This window comes from Mustela nivalis, assembly GCF_964662115.1.
Source record: "Mustela nivalis genome assembly, chromosome: 5".
Classification (NCBI taxonomy): Eukaryota; Metazoa; Chordata; class Mammalia; order Carnivora; family Mustelidae; genus Mustela; species Mustela nivalis.
Window position 1 is genome coordinate 52,483,355 of NC_139024.1, and position 20,428 is coordinate 52,503,782.

General features: G+C 39.5%; 1 protein-coding gene across 2 annotated transcripts in view; it reads left to right on the top strand.

Moving 5' to 3' along the window:
* The window catches only part of FILIP1 (filamin A interacting protein 1), a 272,425-nt gene that overhangs the window by 194,992 nt on the left and 57,005 nt on the right, over window positions 1–20,428 (top strand). For both annotated transcript variants that reach the window (XM_082730273.1, XM_082730274.1), the window contains 2 exons: window positions 4,122–4,295; window positions 11,881–12,059. In XM_082730273.1, coding sequence (XP_082586399.1) covers window positions 4,122–4,295; window positions 11,881–12,059 — 353 coding nt within the window. The remainder of the gene's footprint in view (window positions 1–4,121; window positions 4,296–11,880; window positions 12,060–20,428) is intronic.

Here is a 20,428-nt window from a genome sequence, read left to right on the forward strand (position 1 = left end):
GTCTCACATTTATATCTTTAATCCATTTTGAGTTTATTTTTGTCTATGGTATAGGAAAGTGGTCCAGTCTCATTTACTTGCATATACCTGTCCAGTTTTCCCAATCCCATTTGTTGAAGAAACTACCTTTATCCTATTGCATATTCTTGTCTTTTTTGTCATAGAGTAATTGACCATGTAAGTGTGGGTTTATTTCTCGGTTCTCTACTCTTCCTTTGACCTTTGTGTCTGTTTTTGTGTCAGTATTATATTGTTTTGATTATGACAGCTTTGTAGTATATCTTGAAATTTGGGATTGCGATATCTCCAGGTTTGTTCTTCTTTTTCAAGATGGCTTTGGCTATTCTGGTTTTTGTTTGTTTGTTGTTTGTTGTTTTTTGTTTTTTTTGTGGTTCTGTACAAATTTTAGAATTATTTGTTCTAGTTTTGTGAAAAATGCTGTTGGTATTTTGATAATGATTGCATTAAATCTGTAGATTTCTTTGGGTAGTATAGACATTTTAATAGCATTTGTTCTACCAGTCCATGAGCATGAAATATCTCTTCATTTGTTGATTTAGAATTTGTATATTTTTAACAGGGTAAATGAATGACCTTTCCACCACACAATCCTGACCATGTCCCAGTCCTGCTGCTTAAAAATTCCAAGGCTACTAGCTGTTCCATGAGAAAATGCAAGCTCACTACCTGGTTTACAAGGCTTTTCATAAGTTGTCCATTATTTATCACCCAGCCTCATGTTTTCCAGCCCATGCATCTACATCTGTTTGGCTTTTGCTTACAGTTTTCCCTTGGCCAAGAACACTCTCACCCTAATTCCCATCTTTCTCTGGCTCAAGTACTCAGTGTGAGATTTTTGGGTCACTTCCTCTGTGAAGATTTTCCTTAGCCTTGTATTCAAGTCAAGTATATTTTTAGATGGAGTTCTTAGCCCCCTGTATCTCCTCCATCCTAAGACTTCAATTATTTGTTCATATCCTTCCAGGCTTTAATCTCTGTGGATGAGCTTATATCTCCAATACTGAACACAATGCATTGCCCACAGTGAATGTGCACAAATATTTATTGAATGAATGGTTGGATTTAACTCTTTTTTTTTTTTTTAACTGCTCCATCTGTTGTGACTCCACCTGTTCTGCTTCTTATTCTGCCTTACTCCCATTTCCCCCTCACCCCACCATTTCCCGGCTTTCCCAGCAAAGCCCAGATACCCTCTATTGACTTTATAAGATGAATCACACACTCACCTGTTGGCCCTGTGCTTTGCAGACTAGCTCTTTGCTGCCCCCATATGTTTTTAATCAGTTCCTTATGCCGCCGGTTGAGACAACCCCTTGCTCCATCTGGTGCAGTTACAGTTTTGCAGAACATCGTTGTTCTTGGCTTCCATATGTCTCTCTTGGCACAAAGAGGAACTTGTAGGATGGAATAGAAGAATGTGACCCTTCCGTGTTGGTTTTTATACCCTAATCTCATATTTATTCTCTTTATCATCAGGACTAAATAAATTGAACAATTTATAGACCCCTTTCTCTCTTCTCTAGAATCCTCTTCAAAGAATTCTTCCCTCTGAGTCCTTTTACATATATTTAAATACAGTGGTCTACTTAGCATCGCTGCAGCATTCTAAGAATTTAACTCCTTGCTTCTGATGAAACTTCTATGTGAAAACAGTAATGTTTAAGGACAGGAACCTTCTTACATTTTGTATTTCATTCTTTTATATAAAAATTAAGAAGTTTCAGGGCTCCTGGGTGGCGCAGGGGGTTACGACTCTTAGTTTTGGCTCAGGTCGTGATCTTAGAGTCCTGAGATGGAACTAGCGGGGGGCTGTGTGCTCAGCATGGAGTCTGCTCAAGCTTCTCCCTCCTTCTCTCTCTGTCCCTCCCCCTGCACACACACTCCATCCAATAAATTAATCTTTAAAAAAATTAAGAAGTTTCTTAAAATGGAAGTATAAAGTGGTTTTATCCCCAAAATGTAGGACCTTTTTTACATAGATTGGATCATATATTTAGTTAAAAAATTTATTATGATTATAGTCATTTCATTAACCCATTGATTAAAAAGGCACCACAATAATAATGATTGATTTACTATATTAAACTACTTCAAATACTAGTGATTTATAGTCAACATTTTATTCCATCCAGGATTATTATTATAGCAATGAAAAAGCTTTTAGTAAGTTCATGAGGAATAGTGCAGTTCTAAATATATAATGCCCAGAGTTATACCACCATAGCCTCTTTCTCTTTGGGAATTAGTGTCTCAAGTAATTAAACTAAGAATGACATGTGTGGTATAGGTAGCATATCACAGTTAATACAACTCAAGCACAAGCACATTTTTAGGGAGAGAAGAAGAATGTGTTTTGTATCAGTTGGAACAAAAGAAACTGTTTTCTTAATTCTCTATTAAGATTTGGTCAAGAAGAGAGATACCAACAATATTTACATTTAATTAAAACCACATAGCTTAAACTTTTGAACTGAAATACCTACCGATTTACATTTCTAAAATCTCCTTATTTATATTATTTGCCTGAAAACGAATAACCAATGACAGACCTTACGCTCCTTCAGTACAGGGCCACCATCTACAGAATGGAGTTATGGCTTGCCCAAGGGTGTCTGGGAGAGCGGATAGACAGGGGTTGAAACACAGCCTTTTCTTTCCTTGCTACATAAGCAGCATTCTGACTCAGACTGTATCTCCTAGAGGAAGTAAGCACCTTTTTCTAAGCTGCACAAAGATACTGTACAAGATAGCCTGGTACTGTGTCTATGCTTATGTTTTTTCACTCTCCATGGAAGCACATTGCCTTTCCATTAAATTATTTTCTGACTTTAACTTTCTTGCTAATTCTGAACTACTATTTCTTCAAAATTAATATTTTCCAATTTTTGTCTTGAAATGAGCACATGCAAATGTGGCAGAGACAACAGGGGGAAAATCTGCAAATTCCAGTCTATTGACGTTTCCATAATAGTCTTTAGCCATCTGGAATTAGATTAATTTGGAGACTATGAAAAAGCAATAAAAGTGAGAAACTTCAAGAAAGACAAACTTTATAATGCTCCTATCTTAAGGCTAACTAATTAGCTCCCTTGTTTAGAATACCATGATAATGAGCCAGGTTTATAATTTCAAATCCATAGTTAGCATAACAAAGGGGAAAACTCTATTCTATTGCTACACTCTTACCCACCAGGTTGTTCTTTGGTATAAGTTGGCATGACGTCGGGATACTTCATACCCATCACCAGTACTAGAAAAACAAGTATATGACAAGATGGGAATACATTGACCAAATGTTAGCTCCATCATAACTAGGAAGTTCGTCACTTAGTAGTGATACATCCATTATGTAATGAGATCCATAGTCAATATGATATAAAACCTATAAACAGGTGATTTTCTCAAGAGTTCAAGAAGGTGCTGAAGTTTTGCTGAGAAACCAAAAGAACAATGCTGACCCCACTTATACGATTGAGTATGGCTCATAAGATTGGTAGTCTGGCTCATACCTGGCTCATACGATTGGTAGTCTGGATGTTACAGGAGTTAAATTTCACCTTTGGTGTGATTCCTTAGATCAAAAAGCCCAGCACAGCACCATGTGAGTTCCCAACCATGTGTTTCTATATAAACTGAATCACTTGATAGGAAATAGGAACTCACTTATAAAGGCTGTTTTGTTAATTACACATAGGGTTGTAATTAGAACGGGGAAACTAGATTTGAATACTTCTTTGAGAGCATAAACAGAAAACTAGAAAACTTTAAATTGTCCTTGACCTCATGTACAATGAAATGGGGTAAGTACCCCACGTCCTCTTGATTCAAAAGTGCTCAGAATCTTTTCTACTTAGATAAAGCAATTTTTATGTAGTTAATATTAGCACAAATCCGTTTTCTGCTTGCTGCTTCCTAGCAACCTGAAGCGGAGTATCTGCTTGCCAATCTGCTTTTGATAGAAAATAAGAACAAAATACCCAGTGAATTTGCCAATAGCCCCGAAGAGATGGGGATGTGTTCAATAAGCTTTGTGTTGATTTTGTGAGTCTGGCATGTGATTTATGTTGTCAACCGTCTGACCTTGCCGCATTCTACCACAGGCCAGGGAAGATGTGATCCACATGCTGAAGACAGAGAAAACCAAGCCTGAGGTTCTGGAGGCTCACTACGGGTCTGCAGAGCCAGAGAAAGTGCTGCGAGTCCTGCACCGAGATGCCATCCTGGCCCAGGAGAAGTCTATAGGAGAAGATGTCTATGAGAAACCAATTTCAGAGGTAAAAATATGACATCAGCAAGTTCCCGTATGTAAGGGTACCTCAGAGAGATGGCTTCACATTCTCCATTTTCCATGCTTTAACATTTTCTTTCAAAGCCAAATTTTTAGGACACTTTAGTATAGAATTAAAATGTAATGATATAATTCATGAATTACAATGGATACATTGCAATGATAAGAATTTTAGAAGTATTTCCTTAAAAATACTTAAAGCCTGAAATCTATTTCTCATGTGATTACACCAATTACATGCTGCTGCAATCTGTTATTGTTCTATTTCTCTAGGAGATGATGTGTGTAAAAACTTGAAGCGGTCATCAGTTTTGGCATTGAGTTGTCAGGATCATTATCAAATCGGTTACCTGAAATTAAATTGATTATTGATATTGTATTGATGAACATTTATTTTATTATTGATGTTTATAAAGGGACTGTGTTTTTGTATATTACAGATTTTGTCACAGTTAAAATGGTCTCATGTACGTAGCTGAAATACAGTGGTTGAGGCAAAATGCTTAGGGCAACTTTTTAAGATGAAAGGAAATCTAATAGGGTTATATTTAGTCACTTTTATATAAGATTGTGTTAGGAACTATCTGCGATGTTATTAATTTCCCATGAGACTACATGTTAAAAGTATTCTCGTGTTGTAGTAGAAGTTTGAGGCTGAGTTAGGGAAACAGTTGCTAGATTACCCATACTGACTTCAGAATTTATGTAAAAAAATTCCAGAGATGTGAAATTATTATCATAAATGAAGAAAAAGAACACAGAAATTAAAAATGAAGCAATTTGTCATAATATAAAAAATAATAATATAAAAGATAATATATTATCATATGTCAAGCCTTTATAGAAGCTTATTTTGACAGATCTTAGATAAGATCTGTTTTTGACAGTATTCACAGCAGACTGATGGTCCTATAATTACCCTAATTTCTACAACAAGGAATAGCTGGAGCTCGTGTTTTAATCTTTGCCTAAAATGTTAAGAGATGACTTATGATGGGATGCAGTCAACTGGCTGGATCCACTTGCATGTCTGAGAGCCACCATTACCAACTGCCTACGGCTTTGGGCGGGTCACTTCAGCTCCCTAACCTTAGTTCCTTCCTTCTCTGTCAGATGGAAGTAACAACAGCACGTATCTCCTAGAGCTGTTGTGAAGATTAAATAAAGCAATGCCCGAAAAGCTCTTAACACAGTGTCTGGTACATCCCAGGTACTCACCAAATACTAGCCATGAGCATTTGCTGAGTGATATTGTGATATTCACTCACACCTTTAATTACTTCCAAACTTGGAGGGGCTTGAGAGGTGAAAGACATAATGAGGTCAAAATATTCATTAAATATTCTTACGATAACCCCCTGGGTCAGAGAACTCAGTTTGGATAAATGATATCATTTAGGTTTCCGAATTCTTTGCTCCCAAGTTAGAGCTTGGGATGACACCTCAAAGGAGAGGTGGGTCTGAAAACACAAACATTTGCTCAAAAGCACTGCCTTTAACCCAGTGAGCTCTATGGAAAGTACACAAAGAAAGGAGTTTCTGACCTACCTTCAGAAAGCAGGCCTAACCCAAGTGTTCCTATCTCATGGACAAAGGGGCAGAACAGAAGAAACCCACACTGTGGGTGGTCCTTTTAGAACTGGCTTAGCTAAACATGACTTTTGGTTTCTTTCTCCCCTCAACTCCCAATCTGAAGAGTATTCCTCAGTTGGGGAGGAGAGAGAGTGTGGAGGTAGAGAAAAGGACAGAAGCTACTTTTCCCAAACTGACAAAATAGTAAGGTCTTGCTTTGTGGGAAAAATAGAATGCTAGAAGGAGAAAAGATTTATCTTCTACCATCTACAAATTTGGGGTCTCCTAACCTTTTGGACATAACAATCAAGTTGTCATTATCCAGGAGCAGGAGTCTTTCTTCCAACTTCATGAGGAACGATCCCAATACAATCACTGTTGGTTTTGCCTCTTGGGACCATGAGTGAATAGTCTAGCTCTTATCTTTAGAAGCCATGCTGCATCTCAAGCCCAAAAGCCACTGCTCATTTTAATTTCCATACCAAATTAGGCCCAGCCAGGTTATCCAATAGAACTCATCAGAGGTTTAGCAATGAACCCTATGTGGTGGACACCCTCTGCCTTGCCAAATATCTGGGGAGAAATTAAGCAGCAAATATTAAATCTCCCTGAGCTTCTTTGTGAATTAAAGTCCAGGATATGAAAGTTCATAATTCTTAAGCAAAATTCTGAAGAAATCAAGATTTCAGTATCTTTCCTTCCCAAATTCTTCTGCTTAGCCTTAGCCAAAGGGATCTTATTCTTAAGCATTTTCTTTTCTTTCTTTTTCTAAAAAGATTTTATTTATAGACAGAGATTACAAGTAGGCAGAGAGGCAGGCAGAGAGAGGAGGAAGCAGGCTTCTGCTGAGCAGAGAGCCCGGTGCAGGGCTAGATCCTAGGACCCTGGGATCATGACCTGAGCTGAAGGCAAAGGCTTTAACCCACTAAACCACCCAGACACCCCAATCTTAAGCATTTTCAAAGTTTAAATAATATATCTTAAGTTCCCCCATTCCCCTTTTATAGAAGGCCTAAGGAATTATTAGAACACAATCATCATAATATCAACCTCACATTCATAAATATTAAAAATACAAGAAAATCCTCAGTTCCACAGTCAGTTTACCTCAAGCAAAATGACTCAGCATAATGCAGGCCCATGTTACTCTTAGGGAGACCAAAGGAGAGACTTGGGCAATCTCTAAGGGAAGGAAGGCAGGTAGAGAAAATCCTTTAATTATCACAGGATTTCTATCAGTCGGGGGAAGTTACCTTCTGTGTTCTACTTTATATGGTCTCCCTCAGTGACAGAAGTAAAATCAAGGAGTTATAAGCCTGCCAAGAGGACCCTTTGTTTAAGACAATTCTTACCTACATTCATATCCTTGAGTTGGATAATCCCCTCTGACAGATGAGTCTTTTCTCATCTCACTCTATCCATGTTTGAGCTGTTTATGTTACTGTCCTGACTGAATCCCCCGATGTTTGTCTCATTTTTCCTTCAAACTCTGCATCTCCAAGTTTCTCAAATGTGTTCTCTCAGGGCCCATCTATTTTAGCTGACACCCTGAAACTCACCAAATAATACTTCAAATGTTCTACCTTGATCTTCTCAGAATTTAATTCTTAAATCTGTCCATATTTTATGTATCCACCTTGGATAACGGTTGCAGTCTTCAAGATAATGGCTCCCAACTGATCTCATGAAGAACTATCTGCAGTTTTACAGCACATTCCCCAAACACTTTCTGGATCCCAACCCTTTTCGTGGGGGGATTCACATGGCTCTGTTCTCTGTGCTTGCTATCTCTACCTCCTCTGGTCACTCATTTTGATTCACTAATGACTAATATATGTCCCTTCTTTATAGCCTTATCTTTAAGAGCACTTAGATCCATTTCTCTTTTGCGGAAGTCCAGTTTGTCCTTTAAGACTTTACGTTTTGGGGCGTGTGGGTGGCTCAGTGAGTTAAAGCCTCTGCCTTCAGCTTGGGTCATGATCTCAGGGTCCTGGGATTGAGCCCCACATCGGGCTCTCTGCTCGGCAGGGAGCCTCTTTCCCCCTTTCCCTCTGCCTGCCTCTCTGCTCACTTGTGATCTTTCTCTCTGTGTCAAATAAATAAATAAAATCTTAAAAAAAAAAAAGACTTTATGTTTCCTCTTTAGTGATCTTAGATTAAATTTGATTTCAGTAGATCTCTCTCTCCCTAAATCTCTTAATATTTCTCCAGTTAGCCTTTTGCTGATACAGAGCTAAAATCACTTCCTAAAGCCTCTTCTCTATCAGCTTGCTTTTGTAGAACAAGACTTGCAGGTATATTCTCCTTTTGGCTTTCAGTGTTACAATGATCTCATTTAATTTTCCTTCCACCTCTTGTCCAAGTGGGAGCTGTAGTTTCTAAAGTAACGGGTTCCCATTTCACTTTCAGTATTCATTAATAAAGGCAACTGTTCCTCAATGATGGAGCCACAGTGTGGATCCCAAAAACCAAAAGTCATGGACACAGTGTACATGATTAATGAATTGACAGAGCCTATTGTTATGGGAGGTAGTCTTCAGAGCCTTTAGACAAGTCACAAAGATCCAAGAGAGAGAAGTTAGCCTACCTAAGTTCTCTCCTAGGAGTTCTATGTAGTTCCAAACAAAATAACAAGGAACAGCTGATTGCTTGCTACCTATGTTGGTTCTTACATCTAGAATTTAAAATTAAAAGCTAGATCCTCACGCATGAATGCTTTATTGCTAAAGAGGAATTTGCTACCTCTGCAGTTTAAAGTCTGGGCCTGCAGTTCTGTGTGAAAAACAGTGTGCACACCATTCTTTCAGTGCATTAAGAGACGAAAAGACTGTCTTCCTGATTCTGTAATCAGTTCTAGGATCAAGCAGTGCTAGTGTAGCTAAGGGGAGCATGGCCCACTGAAACCCCAGCAACTGCTCCAGTAGGTTGGCCCTAGGACTGTAGCTGCTGAGAACAACAAACCTCAAAGGCCCACATGGACAGGACATACTAAAGCTACAGTCTACCTTTGACCTGGGCTGCCTCAGAACACTTCATATCAACACAAGCTGGTTTTTCTCCAAATGCCCTCACAATGTCTTTTTTTCTGAGCACCTTAGCCATTCAGTTAATAATGCCTCCATCTTCCCTTCCAGAGTTCCTCGAAGGGATTGAGGGTAACTGCAGGAGTTGGATAGATGAGTTAAAGCATTTAGTTTTATTATTGGTCTGCATAGATAAATGACTACTATTGGGCTTTCTATTGCTTTCCCTCCAAGACTTTGGAGAAACCGCTTGAAGGAGAATTTGGGCCTTCAGAGCACAGTGTACCATGTTATGGCAGTCAAAGTAAAAAAATAAGAAATGAAAAGTCTGAGCTGCTTATGCCTAGTTCCCTACTCCAAATATAACTTTCTTTTTTCTTTTCCCTTTCCCTTATGTTCATCTGTTTTGTTTCTTAAATTCCACATAGGAGTGAAATCATGTGGTATTGGTCTTTCTGACTGATTTGTTTCATTTCACATTAGATGAAATGACTCCAAGTGACTCTAGCTTCAGCCATATTGCTGCAAATGGCAAAATTTCATTCTTTTTGATCACTGAGTAATATTCCACTGTGTATATATCTTCTTTATCTATTTGTCAGTTGATGGACACTTGGGATTTTTCCATCATTTGGCTATTACTGATAATGCTTCCATAAACATAGGAGTGCATGTGCCCCCTTTGAATCAGTATTCTTTGTGTCCTTTGGGTAAATACATAGTAGAGCAATTGCTGGGTTACAACTTTCAAATAAGTCACCCCTCCTTCCCAGAGGGGTAAGGGTATGAAGAAATAGGCAGAAGCTGCTTTCCAAATACTTTCAAAAGTGGGTCCTACTTTATGATAAAACAGAAAGGATTGAAAAAGGGAAAGAGTTGCTCTTTCTACATTGATGATGATGATGATGATATATTTTAGAAATGCTTGACAAATTCTATAATATATGATGAAAATTACATAGTAGAAAGACAGAAGAGTTCCTGGGGAGAATAGTTTGTAATAGAGCGATATTCCAATGAAGGAAACCTCTTATATAAGCTGTCCTTTTAAGACTACAGAAATTTATCAGAACACATAAAAGTACAATTGGCCAATCCCTAATGGTATCAAATATTATTTGCCACCAGTCAACCTGGGCTTCTCTGTCTAGTCACAGGCTCTTACACAAAGGGACAGAGATCTGGTCAGAAACACTCAGGATTATGTGGGCTGTATCTCTTTTATTTGGAGGCCCAGAAATGATCCCCACATACACCTCCTACAGACCTCACACAACTGTAGAGGGAACCTCAGACCTCCATGTGACTGAGGGACAAACATTGAGAACCCAGGGAAAAAACTCTGATGCTGATACAGTGTGGAATTACCCCCATTAAGTTTTAGCAAGTAGGCTTTGGATTGAGAATGGATTTTAAATATGTTTCAACTAAAGCCATGGTTCTGTGTTAGGGGTGGGGGGTGGTGAAAGTGTTTTGCCCTCCAAAGGACGTTTGGCAACATCTAAGGGTAGGTTTATCACAGTTGGAAGTCGTACTACTGGCACCTGGGGAGGGGGCCAGAGGCCAAGGAGGCTGCCACACCTCCTCCCGTGCACAATACAGCCACCCAAAATTAAGAATGATTTGGCCTAAAATGTCAATAGTTCTGAAGTTGAGAAACCCTGAACTATAGTTTGAAGAGGAGAGTAGGATAGGGAACCATCAATATTGTGAGAGTTGGTCCTGAACAAACATTTACTGAACACTTACTTTGCTCCAGGCTCTGTGCTTGGCACTAGAAACTAAAAACACAATCAAGGCATTTTTTTTTTTTAGTCTGTATAGTGTCTGACAATTTTTTTTTAAAAGATTTTATTTATTTGTTTGTCAGGCAGAGATCACAAATAGGCGGAGAGGCAGGCAGAGAGAGAAGTAAGCAGGCTCCCTGCTGAGCAGAGAGCCCAGTGAAGGGCTCGATCCCAGGACCCTGAGATCATGACCTGAGCCAAAGGCAAGGCTTTAACTAAACCACTGAGCCACTCAGGTGCCCCTCAAGGCATTCTTTAAAGATCTTCTAGCCTGGTCAGAGAAATAGGTACAAAAATCCTATAATAGGGGTGGCTCAGTCGGTTAAGAATCCTATATATATATAATATTGCCTAAATATAAGATTTGTTGGAACTATAAAAAAAAAAAAAAAGAAATATACAATTAAAGGATGATAGAACTTAAAAAAAAAAAAAAAAGAATCCTACTCTTGATTTCAGCTCAGTTCATGATCTCAGGGTTGTGGGACCCAGCCCTGTGACAGTTTTCAGACTCAGCAGCAGGTCTGCATGAGATTTTCTCCTTCTCCCTCTGCCTCTCCCCTCCACCCATGAGTGCTCTCTCGCTCTCCCTTCCTCAAATAAAAAAATACATTCTTTTTTTTAAAGAAGTCCTGTAATAATATTTGACAGCATCTCTTTTAGTCTGAGATACGTGCTCCCTATAAGTCTTGAAATCCTCCTTATATTTAGCATCTCTTGAAGAGAGAGGACTGTAGAGACTTCCTATACTTTTCCTAGAAGTGCATGTAACTGCAAGTCTTAAAAAAAGATTGTAATGTTGATACTGACTTCCCAGGGGAGAAGTTTGGTACAGGTACATGCTGAGCTGTTAATTTTCCTGAGATGAGGAGGGCTGTCATCCTCTTTCTAAGTATAGGTTTTGTGCCATGTCACAGAAACAGTGAAAGAGCTTGTTCTCTCAAAAGCTTAGGAACCAGTACACCTGCTCACAGCAAAAGAGCTAGAAGGTCAGACGTTACTACAGTCTTATTATGGCAGGTGTAGAAAGCCAGCTGGCCTAGACAACATGAGGGAATGGGGAACATGGCAGAGAACACTAGACCCGATGTTCTCTCCTTCCAATCATAAATCAGTAGACCAATATAATATTTTGAGTCCTACGCACATCAGATGAACTACTAACTCTCTCCCCTGTTCATTTACCCAGCTGGACAGACTTGAGGAAAAACAGAAGGAAACGTACCGGCGCATGCTAGAGCAGCTGCTGCTGGCCGAGAAGTGTCACCGACGCACGGTGTACGAGCTAGAGAGTGAGAAGCACAAACACACCGACTACATGAATAAGAGTGACGACTTCACCAACCTGCTGGAGCAGGAGCGGGAGAGGTAATGTGCACACAAGCCATGCACCGCACAGAGATCCCTGCCATCCTTTCGTCTCTGGCCCTCTGGTCAGGGAGCCCGCTTCCGGTCAGGGAGCCCGCTTCCGCCCAGGGACACCACAGATGGGAGCCCAAGTTCAGACTCCCATCTGACCTGCATGGCTTGTAGAAAGTGAGACAGATGTTTACCTGCTATTGTCCATCTGAATAGGTTGGGGGGTACACAGGGGTGGGACCCCAGATTTCCTGTAGGAAGTTGAGAACCATAAAGCCATACAGCTGGAAACAAACCCAGGGAGCTTATATAAGATCAATGAAGCACCTACAAAAGCCTCTCTACTAATTTTCTTCAGTGGAAAATAATCTACTTTTACTTCCTGAATAAGTGGTTGACAAATCAGTAATCTTAACCATTTAAAATGAATCCTATTCATTCTTTTTTTAAAAAATTTTTTATTTTTTTATTAACATATAGTGTATTATTAGCCCCAGGGGTACAGGTCTGTGAATCGCCAGGTTTACACACTTCACAGCACTCACCATAGCACATACCCTCCCCAATATTCATAACCCAACCACCCTCCCCCCAGCAGCCCTCAGTTTGTTTTGTGAGATTAAGAGTCTCTTATGGTTTGTCTCCCTCCTGATTTCATCTTGTTTCATTTATTCCTTTCCTACCCCCCAAACACCCCATGTTGCCTCTCAACTTTCTTATATCAGGGAGATCATATCATAGTTGTCTTTCTCTGATTGACTTATTTCGTTAAGCATAATACCCTCTAGTGCCATCTGTGTCATCACAAATGGCAAGATTTCATTTCTTTTGATGGCTGCATAGTATTCCTTTGTGTGTGTGTGTGTGTGTGTGTGTGTGTGTGTGTACATATATATATATACCACTTCTTCTTTATCCATTTATCTGTTGATCGACATCTAGGTTCTTTCCATAGTTTGGCTATTGTGGACATTGCTGTTATAAACATTTGGGTGCACGTGTCCCTTTAGATCACTACATTTGTATCTTTAGGGTAAATACTCAGTAGTGCAATTGCTTGGTCGTAGGGTAGCTCTATTTTCAACTTTTTGAGGAACTTCCATGCTGTTTTCCAGAGTAGTTGCACCAGCTTGCATTCCTACCAACTGTGTAGGAGGGTTCCCCTTTTTCCACATCCTCGCCAGCATCTGTCATTTCCTGACTGGTTAATTTTAGCCATTCTGACTGGTGTGATGTGGTATCTCTAAAATAAATCCTATTCATTCTTAATACCACAACAGAAACTCTTAATACTTGGTTGTATATAAATTACTAAATGACTAGATCTACCTGCTTTCTAAGGGTTACATAACTCTTAAAACTCAGTGTAAAAAAACAGTAACAAAACAACCTCAAATAAAACCTCTGCATGTTGAGCACTGATATCTGTCCTAACAGGTAATTCTCTCAGACCGGACACCACCATGTTTGAACTCCAACTTGAAAAGCTTTGTAACTAACTCTCCTATAATCTCCAGTTTTGTTTAGCATCTTTTCAGCTTATTCTCTCCCTTTTCTTTCCTCTGCTGAATTGTTATGTCTGTGAATTCCACAATCTTTGAAACTGGTGACATCCAATCCTCATGCTTTGAGTTACCAAGCATGTCTGCTTCTGTGTTTAGGACTTGCAAATTAAGAGCCGCTTGGGAACAGCTTTAGTAATCCCAGCTTTATTATATATTTAGTTACAAGAAAGAGTTACGGTATTCCGAGGTTAATTTGCTTATAAGAAAAAGGTGTCATAGTAAAAGTAAATAAAAGCATGAAACAGCACAGGTTTTTGTTAAAGGTTTAAAAAATTATTAGTAATTTTTACTTATTGTTGGACTTGGCACATCCCTTGGAGAAGGAGAAGGGGAAAGGAAAATAAAGTTCTCTTTGCTTGTTGGAGTGTAATGTACGATACTCGCCATTTCTTTAGGCCTGTCTTCTGCTCCTATAAGCTAAGGTTTATCACCTTTGTGTTTGAACAACGGTCTAATTTGACATTTGGGGGGTAAACCAAGCACTGAGAATAAGCTCCACTCCCTCAGTCTCTGTGAACCTTCCAACTTCAAGCACAGATCTTGCAAACAAGGTTTTAGTGACAGTGTAAATTATGAATGTCTACAACAGCCCTCTAGTTAGGAGTTCTGTGTTGGAATGTGGTCAAGTAAAAGAGCAGCTACTTATTTGATAGTGAATTCCTGAAAGATCTGAAATCAAATAATTTTAAAGAACACCTGTGTGAATCAACTGTTTTTTCAGTCAGGCTGTGTATGATTTGGTTCAGAACTAGACACACCTGTCTCTTCTATAGTTTCCCACGTAAACTAAATGCCTGAGGTGGCACCAGTTCACTTACAATTGTTGGTTTAATTATTTTTATTTATGTTTAAATTTTATTTAAATTCAACTAATTAACATATAGTGGATTATTCGTTTCTGAGCTAAAGTTCAGTGATTCATCAATTGAATGATGTGTGTGGCTAGAAGACTGTACTTATCCAGGCTGTTTCTTTTCCTTTCTTTTTTTGTCTTCCTAATTTTTGTGTTCCATGAGAGTAATTGAAATAATAACACATGATGGAGAGCTTTATAGTTCACAAAGTACTTTTATATTCTACAATAAGCCCATCCCAGATGTGTTTATTTACTTACTTGTTGATCAACTCTAGATGAACAATTCCAATCCTCTGTACCCTTTTGGAGTTGTTTGATTTTACTAAAACAACTCCAGCAATCATTTCTCCTGAGCGAAGTGCTGTGTAGGTTTTTAAAATCAAAGTAAAATTTAAAAGAGAATTATCTAAAGATGCTTTTGATATTTTGATCAGCAGCACTACTGGGATACATCAACAAACTTTCCTGTTTTAGATAAGAATTCTCTAAGAGAACTTTGATGCTTGCTCATATATCAAACCACCTTAAGGTTTTGAAATAGTATTTTTGACTTAACAGGTTATACTTGAGGGCTTTATACTTTTTTACTGTCGGTGTTTCCCCCAGATCAATCCTCTGACTGACCCCCAGTGCACACGATATGGTGGGCACACCCAGCCTGACACCCTTCTGCTAAATTAAACGCCCCTACTAGGACCCTGACAACTCAAGATGGCATCCCTGAATTTCTCTACAATCTGAGGAGTCCACCGTGACTTGCTTGCTGAGTTCCTAGGGGGCAGTGAAGCCTATAGGATTTTCTCAAAGGTCAGGCCCGGGATTCCCGCTGCCCTTTGGAAACTGCCCTGCTAAATCTGCTTTGGGTTAAATCCTCTTTTTGAAGTAAGCAGTCATAATTAGATCTACTTATGGGGGCTGGCAGTGTGCTGACCCCGAGGCTTTCTTTCCCGTGGCCAAGTCACCAGGGAGCCCCTCTGCACAAGGTCCCTCTGGCCTCAACCAGGGCTGCAGGAGCTCCCAGCAGCTGCAGCACCTGCCCGGGATGCGGGGCCGCACCTAACTGGGAGCCAGCATTTCTGAGTACAAGTGGGAGTCCTCCTGTAGACTGTTTCAAGTCCTTTGTTTCCTTCTTTGTTTTGCCCTCCCTTCCCCTTCTCCAGAAAAAGTCCCTTTTCTGGGGGAGAGGGGGAAGCCAAGAACTTCGCTTCGGAAACATTTCCCTTTGTTTCTACTGTGAGTGTGAGTAAAGGAAGTAAGAAAGTGAGACTTGAGATAAGCCGAGTGGTTTGCTTCCTATAATCTTATCCAACTTCTCCCACTGACCACTCAACTCTGCAGGCGTCTCCGCCCTAGACAGCTTTTCATTTGGGAGTAGTGGGGTGATGGGAGGGGTGCTGAGCTAGGGAACTTTCCCCGTGGGGTAGCATCTCGGCTTCATCCTCAGTAATTATCCTGCTAGAGTTTTTCTTTTCCTGTGGAAAAATGGTTAAAGATAACAAAAGGGACCCAGGAATGCTGGATCCTTAGCAGGTGTTGATAAGCAACCCAAATTCAGATATTTGTTGAGACCGGGAATCTGACGCTCAGAGCCCTGCCAAGGACTTATGAGATCAGCCCCTTTAAGTCCTTCATTCTGTGGGTGGAGAAATTGAGGCCCAGAAAAATTATCTAGCTCAACTCAGATCCCGGTGCACAGTGGTCTAGCACTTTTGTGCAAATGAGTCCCTTGCACAAAATGGCTTGGGTTTTTTTTTTTCCCCCTCTCTCTGTGTGTGGGCTCCCTACCTCCATGCTCTTACGGCCAAACTATGACATAAACTCTTAAAAGGCAGAAAGATGGTTATTGGGAGGATATAAACAGAGATATTCAGGCCAGTGGTGTCCTGTCAAGATAGGAGAAGCTTTGAGATAGCATCTGTTGGAAGCAGCAGCCCAGGGCCTTGTTTGGAGCTGTGTTTGAATAACATATACAATGCTCTGCTTTGGTTGGATTCTGTTTGGGGTAGTCATGATGGGGGGGCTGATGATGGTTATGAGGGGGCTAAATAAAGCCCACCTTTAAGCTGTGTCCTTGATATTGCGGCTGACCTAGACCCTGCAAGTACAAAAATAATAGAAGCAGCAATTATTTTTAACATTCAGGAGTTTTCAATTCATCTTATATAAAAATTCCACAAATTAAGAACCTAAAATGGGCAATACATTGTTCTGGGCTTCCTTTATTCTAAGTCAGCAGACAGTGATCATCATTTATTGCCATCACTTACTGCATATTTATTTCTACAAAGAGTTATATTCCCAAATTAAAAAGAGGAAAACAGCATGAAGAAAATGCATTGCTTAACTCGTACTGTTAATAATCAAGATGAAAACATACTTCATTGCATTAGTTAGGATTGGGTAAAGAAAGCTCCCTTTCTAAATGCTGTATTGTTTGGTCCGTATTTTAAGTCATGTTGACCTTTAATGGCTTAATTCTGAACACATGAGATCACCTTCAGCGTTTATATTCATTCTCTGTCTGAACTGCAAGACTTGGGATTTTTATCTTAAACTTAAAGAATGTCAAAATAGAGAGAACACAGTTACATCAAAAGTGGTCTGAAACTTAAAGAAATATTTGAGGTGTGTGTGCGTGCGCGCACGCTAATGTAATGACGTGGGGGAGTTCTGTCTAAATCTATTACTGTAGATATAGATTTTAAAGCTTTTGGCTTCTATAGGCTCAGCCGCGACTACATAAATAATTACATCATCATATAATATTGCAGTAAGACTTCCAAGCATAAGTTCTTTTTTTTAAGTACAAATCAGCATCTCAAGAGAAATCTCTTAACTTACCAAGCAGAGAATGAAGGATCAGGGACTTGAATGGAAGGGAAGCTTTCCAGCCCTATTTTGGTCAACATGAAGGGGAATGGGCTTTGCCCAGTGGCTTGTGGGACAGGCTGCACTATTTCACTCGCCTATGCTGGGAAATGACCAGTCAGAGAAAGTTCTCAAAAATTTTCTCTAGTCGCCTGGAATCCTGGGAAATAATCCTAGCCCACTTTGGAGAAAAGAAATTCACACTTGGTTCCCTGGCATCATACCTGTTGAGTCTTTTCTTAGATTTAGATGCCTTATCTTTAAAATATGACAATAAAATGGGCTTTTCTCACTGGTAGTTTGGAGAGTCATAATAAGGCACTTTGTAGGAAAAGATTGCAATGATGTGTAAAAAGATCAAGTCTTATCAAGCAGAAAGTAATCAATGGAACATATTAGCAAAAAACAACTGAGCCAGCTTCTCTGTGCTTAACACCCTGCTAGATGCTATTAGATAGCAGAGTTAGCTTTTATTGACTTCTCTGGTCCTTGCAAAACTATATGATGCATAATTATTATCCCTATTTGGCATGTAGAGAAACAGACAGGGTAAGTTCCTTCTACCAAGATTACTAACAATTGTTAATTGGAAGAATCAATGTTTGAACTGAGTTTACAGTCAAATATAATAATCTTCTCTAATTCCAAGTTCTTACCTTCTGATTAAAGTGAATGCTTCATTTCCCCAATGCATGGAGGAGGAAAAAATGACTTGGAAAGTTGGCCAGTGACTTTGTGGACTGTACATCCATTCTGTTGGCAGATTCAGAATTTGAGTAACAGACCTTAACTTGGTTATGAGTTATGTCGCTTACTATCAGTATCCTACTGGCCAAGAAAACTGCTGGGAATGAACAGTTTTTAAGAAAGGAGAGGAATTAGAATTCTGAGACTCAATCAGAAAAGGAATAGGTTTTACAGTTGATTTTCTGAAAGAATGCCAGGATCCAATTCCTCCTTCTAATTCTTCTTACTCTTGCAATATGCAAATCCCACTTCCTATGGGCAAATGTGCTTGAAATGAAAGGAGCTGAGATGCTGTTGTGTTATTCATAGCTCACAGCAGGATATTGGCATTGGAGGGTGGGATAAGTCAGGATGGTGTAAAGGAAGTCATGTTACATCTTAAAGGGTCCAGGCAAGTGGCAACTCAAAAAGATAGTTTCCTAGGGTTGGAAGTTGGGAGTTAGAAGAAGAATTGATCCTCTTAATAAACCCAGGATAGTATCATATCTACTTTCTTCCATCACCCATCCTGAAGTAGGCACTCCATGGGTTAAATATGACTCGGCCCATTAAAAATGCCCTTCGGGTTCATTTCACCAGATCCCACTGTACAAAAATGCTGGATCTTGGGTGGATGTGATCTTCCCAAGCTTCATAGCACCCTCATTCTGAAGATCATTGAGTTAGCCTCTGATCTAAGACTCTTCAGTCTTAGTAATATAACTTTAACAGACATGCCTAGGAAAATGGGTTTTCTGATCAACAAAATTTTCTGATTAATCAAAGGTTATGATGTAAATTAACTTACCTTTATTGTTATGGAAAATATTCTCAAATGCATTTTACTTTCCTTTAGAAATTTTTAAATATACCACAAAATCATATTTGATGAATCAGGATCTTGTAGTGCTGCTACCTGGGTTGCTCTGTACTTTACAACCTCAGAGCCTATTAGATTATATTTAAATCTGAATGTTAATTACTGTTGCATTTTACTATAGGTAAGGATGGTGAAGATATTTTCTAGATCTAAGGGCTTAACCTGGCAAACTGAGAGTTTTAGTTGAATATATAGATGTATAGATACATAGATATAGATAGATAGATAGATTTTATTTTTAAGTAATCTCTAACCCAATCCAATGTGGGGCTTGAACTTGCAACCCCTGAGATCAAGAGTCACAAGCTCCACCTACTGAGGCAGCCAGGCATCCCAAGAAGGATTCTAATATTATAGAAAGGCGTGGTCACTAGAAAACTGGCCACTAGAAAGGAAAAGCATTCAAAGGGAGGGCTTGAGAAACAATACACAAGAAACACACTTTACTGTTTCAAATTTTTTAACACATAAGACTTCCTTGCTCCTTTGGGCGTCTGGGTGGCTCAGTGGGTTAATGCCTCCACCTTCAGTTCAGGTCATGATCTCAGGGTCCTGGGATAGAGCCCCCAGACCTGTCAGGCTCTCTGCTCAGTGGGGAGCCTGCTTCCTCCCTCTCTCTCTGCCTGCCTCTCTGCCTACTTGTGATCTCTGTCTGTCAAATAAATAAATAAAATCTTAAAAAAAAAAAAAAAAAAAAAGACTTTCTCAGTCCTAGTATTTGATATCCCTTATTCTGGAAAAGTCCCAGGAGAAGGAAGAAGGGAAGACAGTATTTAGAATTTAAATATGAGAGATAAAGAGTGAGAGCCCAGTAATGGGAGTTGATCAGGTTGTCAGAGTTTCTCTAGATCTGAACTGATCATTTTGTTGTTCTCTTTCAGAAAGTTTTCAGGCAATTACCAGATAGTTCCTGAAACTCTAAGTACCTGATTCACTGAAGAGGCCTCTTCTGAGAGAAATAGAGACAACTCCTTTCACATAACCATCATTCTTTTTGGTCATACGACTCTGTCAATGCTGGTCACAACCACTTAGACCAGATTCAACTGTACTGGACAGAGGTCACAAAGGTCTCAAACTCAGACACCTTCAGTGCCAGGCAGTAACTGAGAGAAGCAGATCCAGCCCCTCAGCAAACACTGCATGAGTCGGGAGGATTGCTAGGCTGGAGACACCAAGCTCTGACTACCAGGGAAAGTCACAGTTCAGTTCAGGTGATTGATTCAGTTTTAGGTTAGGGATTCTGTTGCCACATTGTTGCCAATTCTGATTTTTTTAGGAAAAGACAAAATTCTGCTTTTAGTAAAATCTTTCAGTTTTTCGATGTTGGCTCAAATTTATAAAATGATGTGCAGTAAGCAAAATTCATCTCTTGGCTATTTATTCTTTAATGTGGCTAGTCAGACATGAAGGACATTAAGACCTGTAAGGTAGCCTGGTATGAAAACACTGCCAAATAGTGGGCTCTGTTTGATGAGGAAAG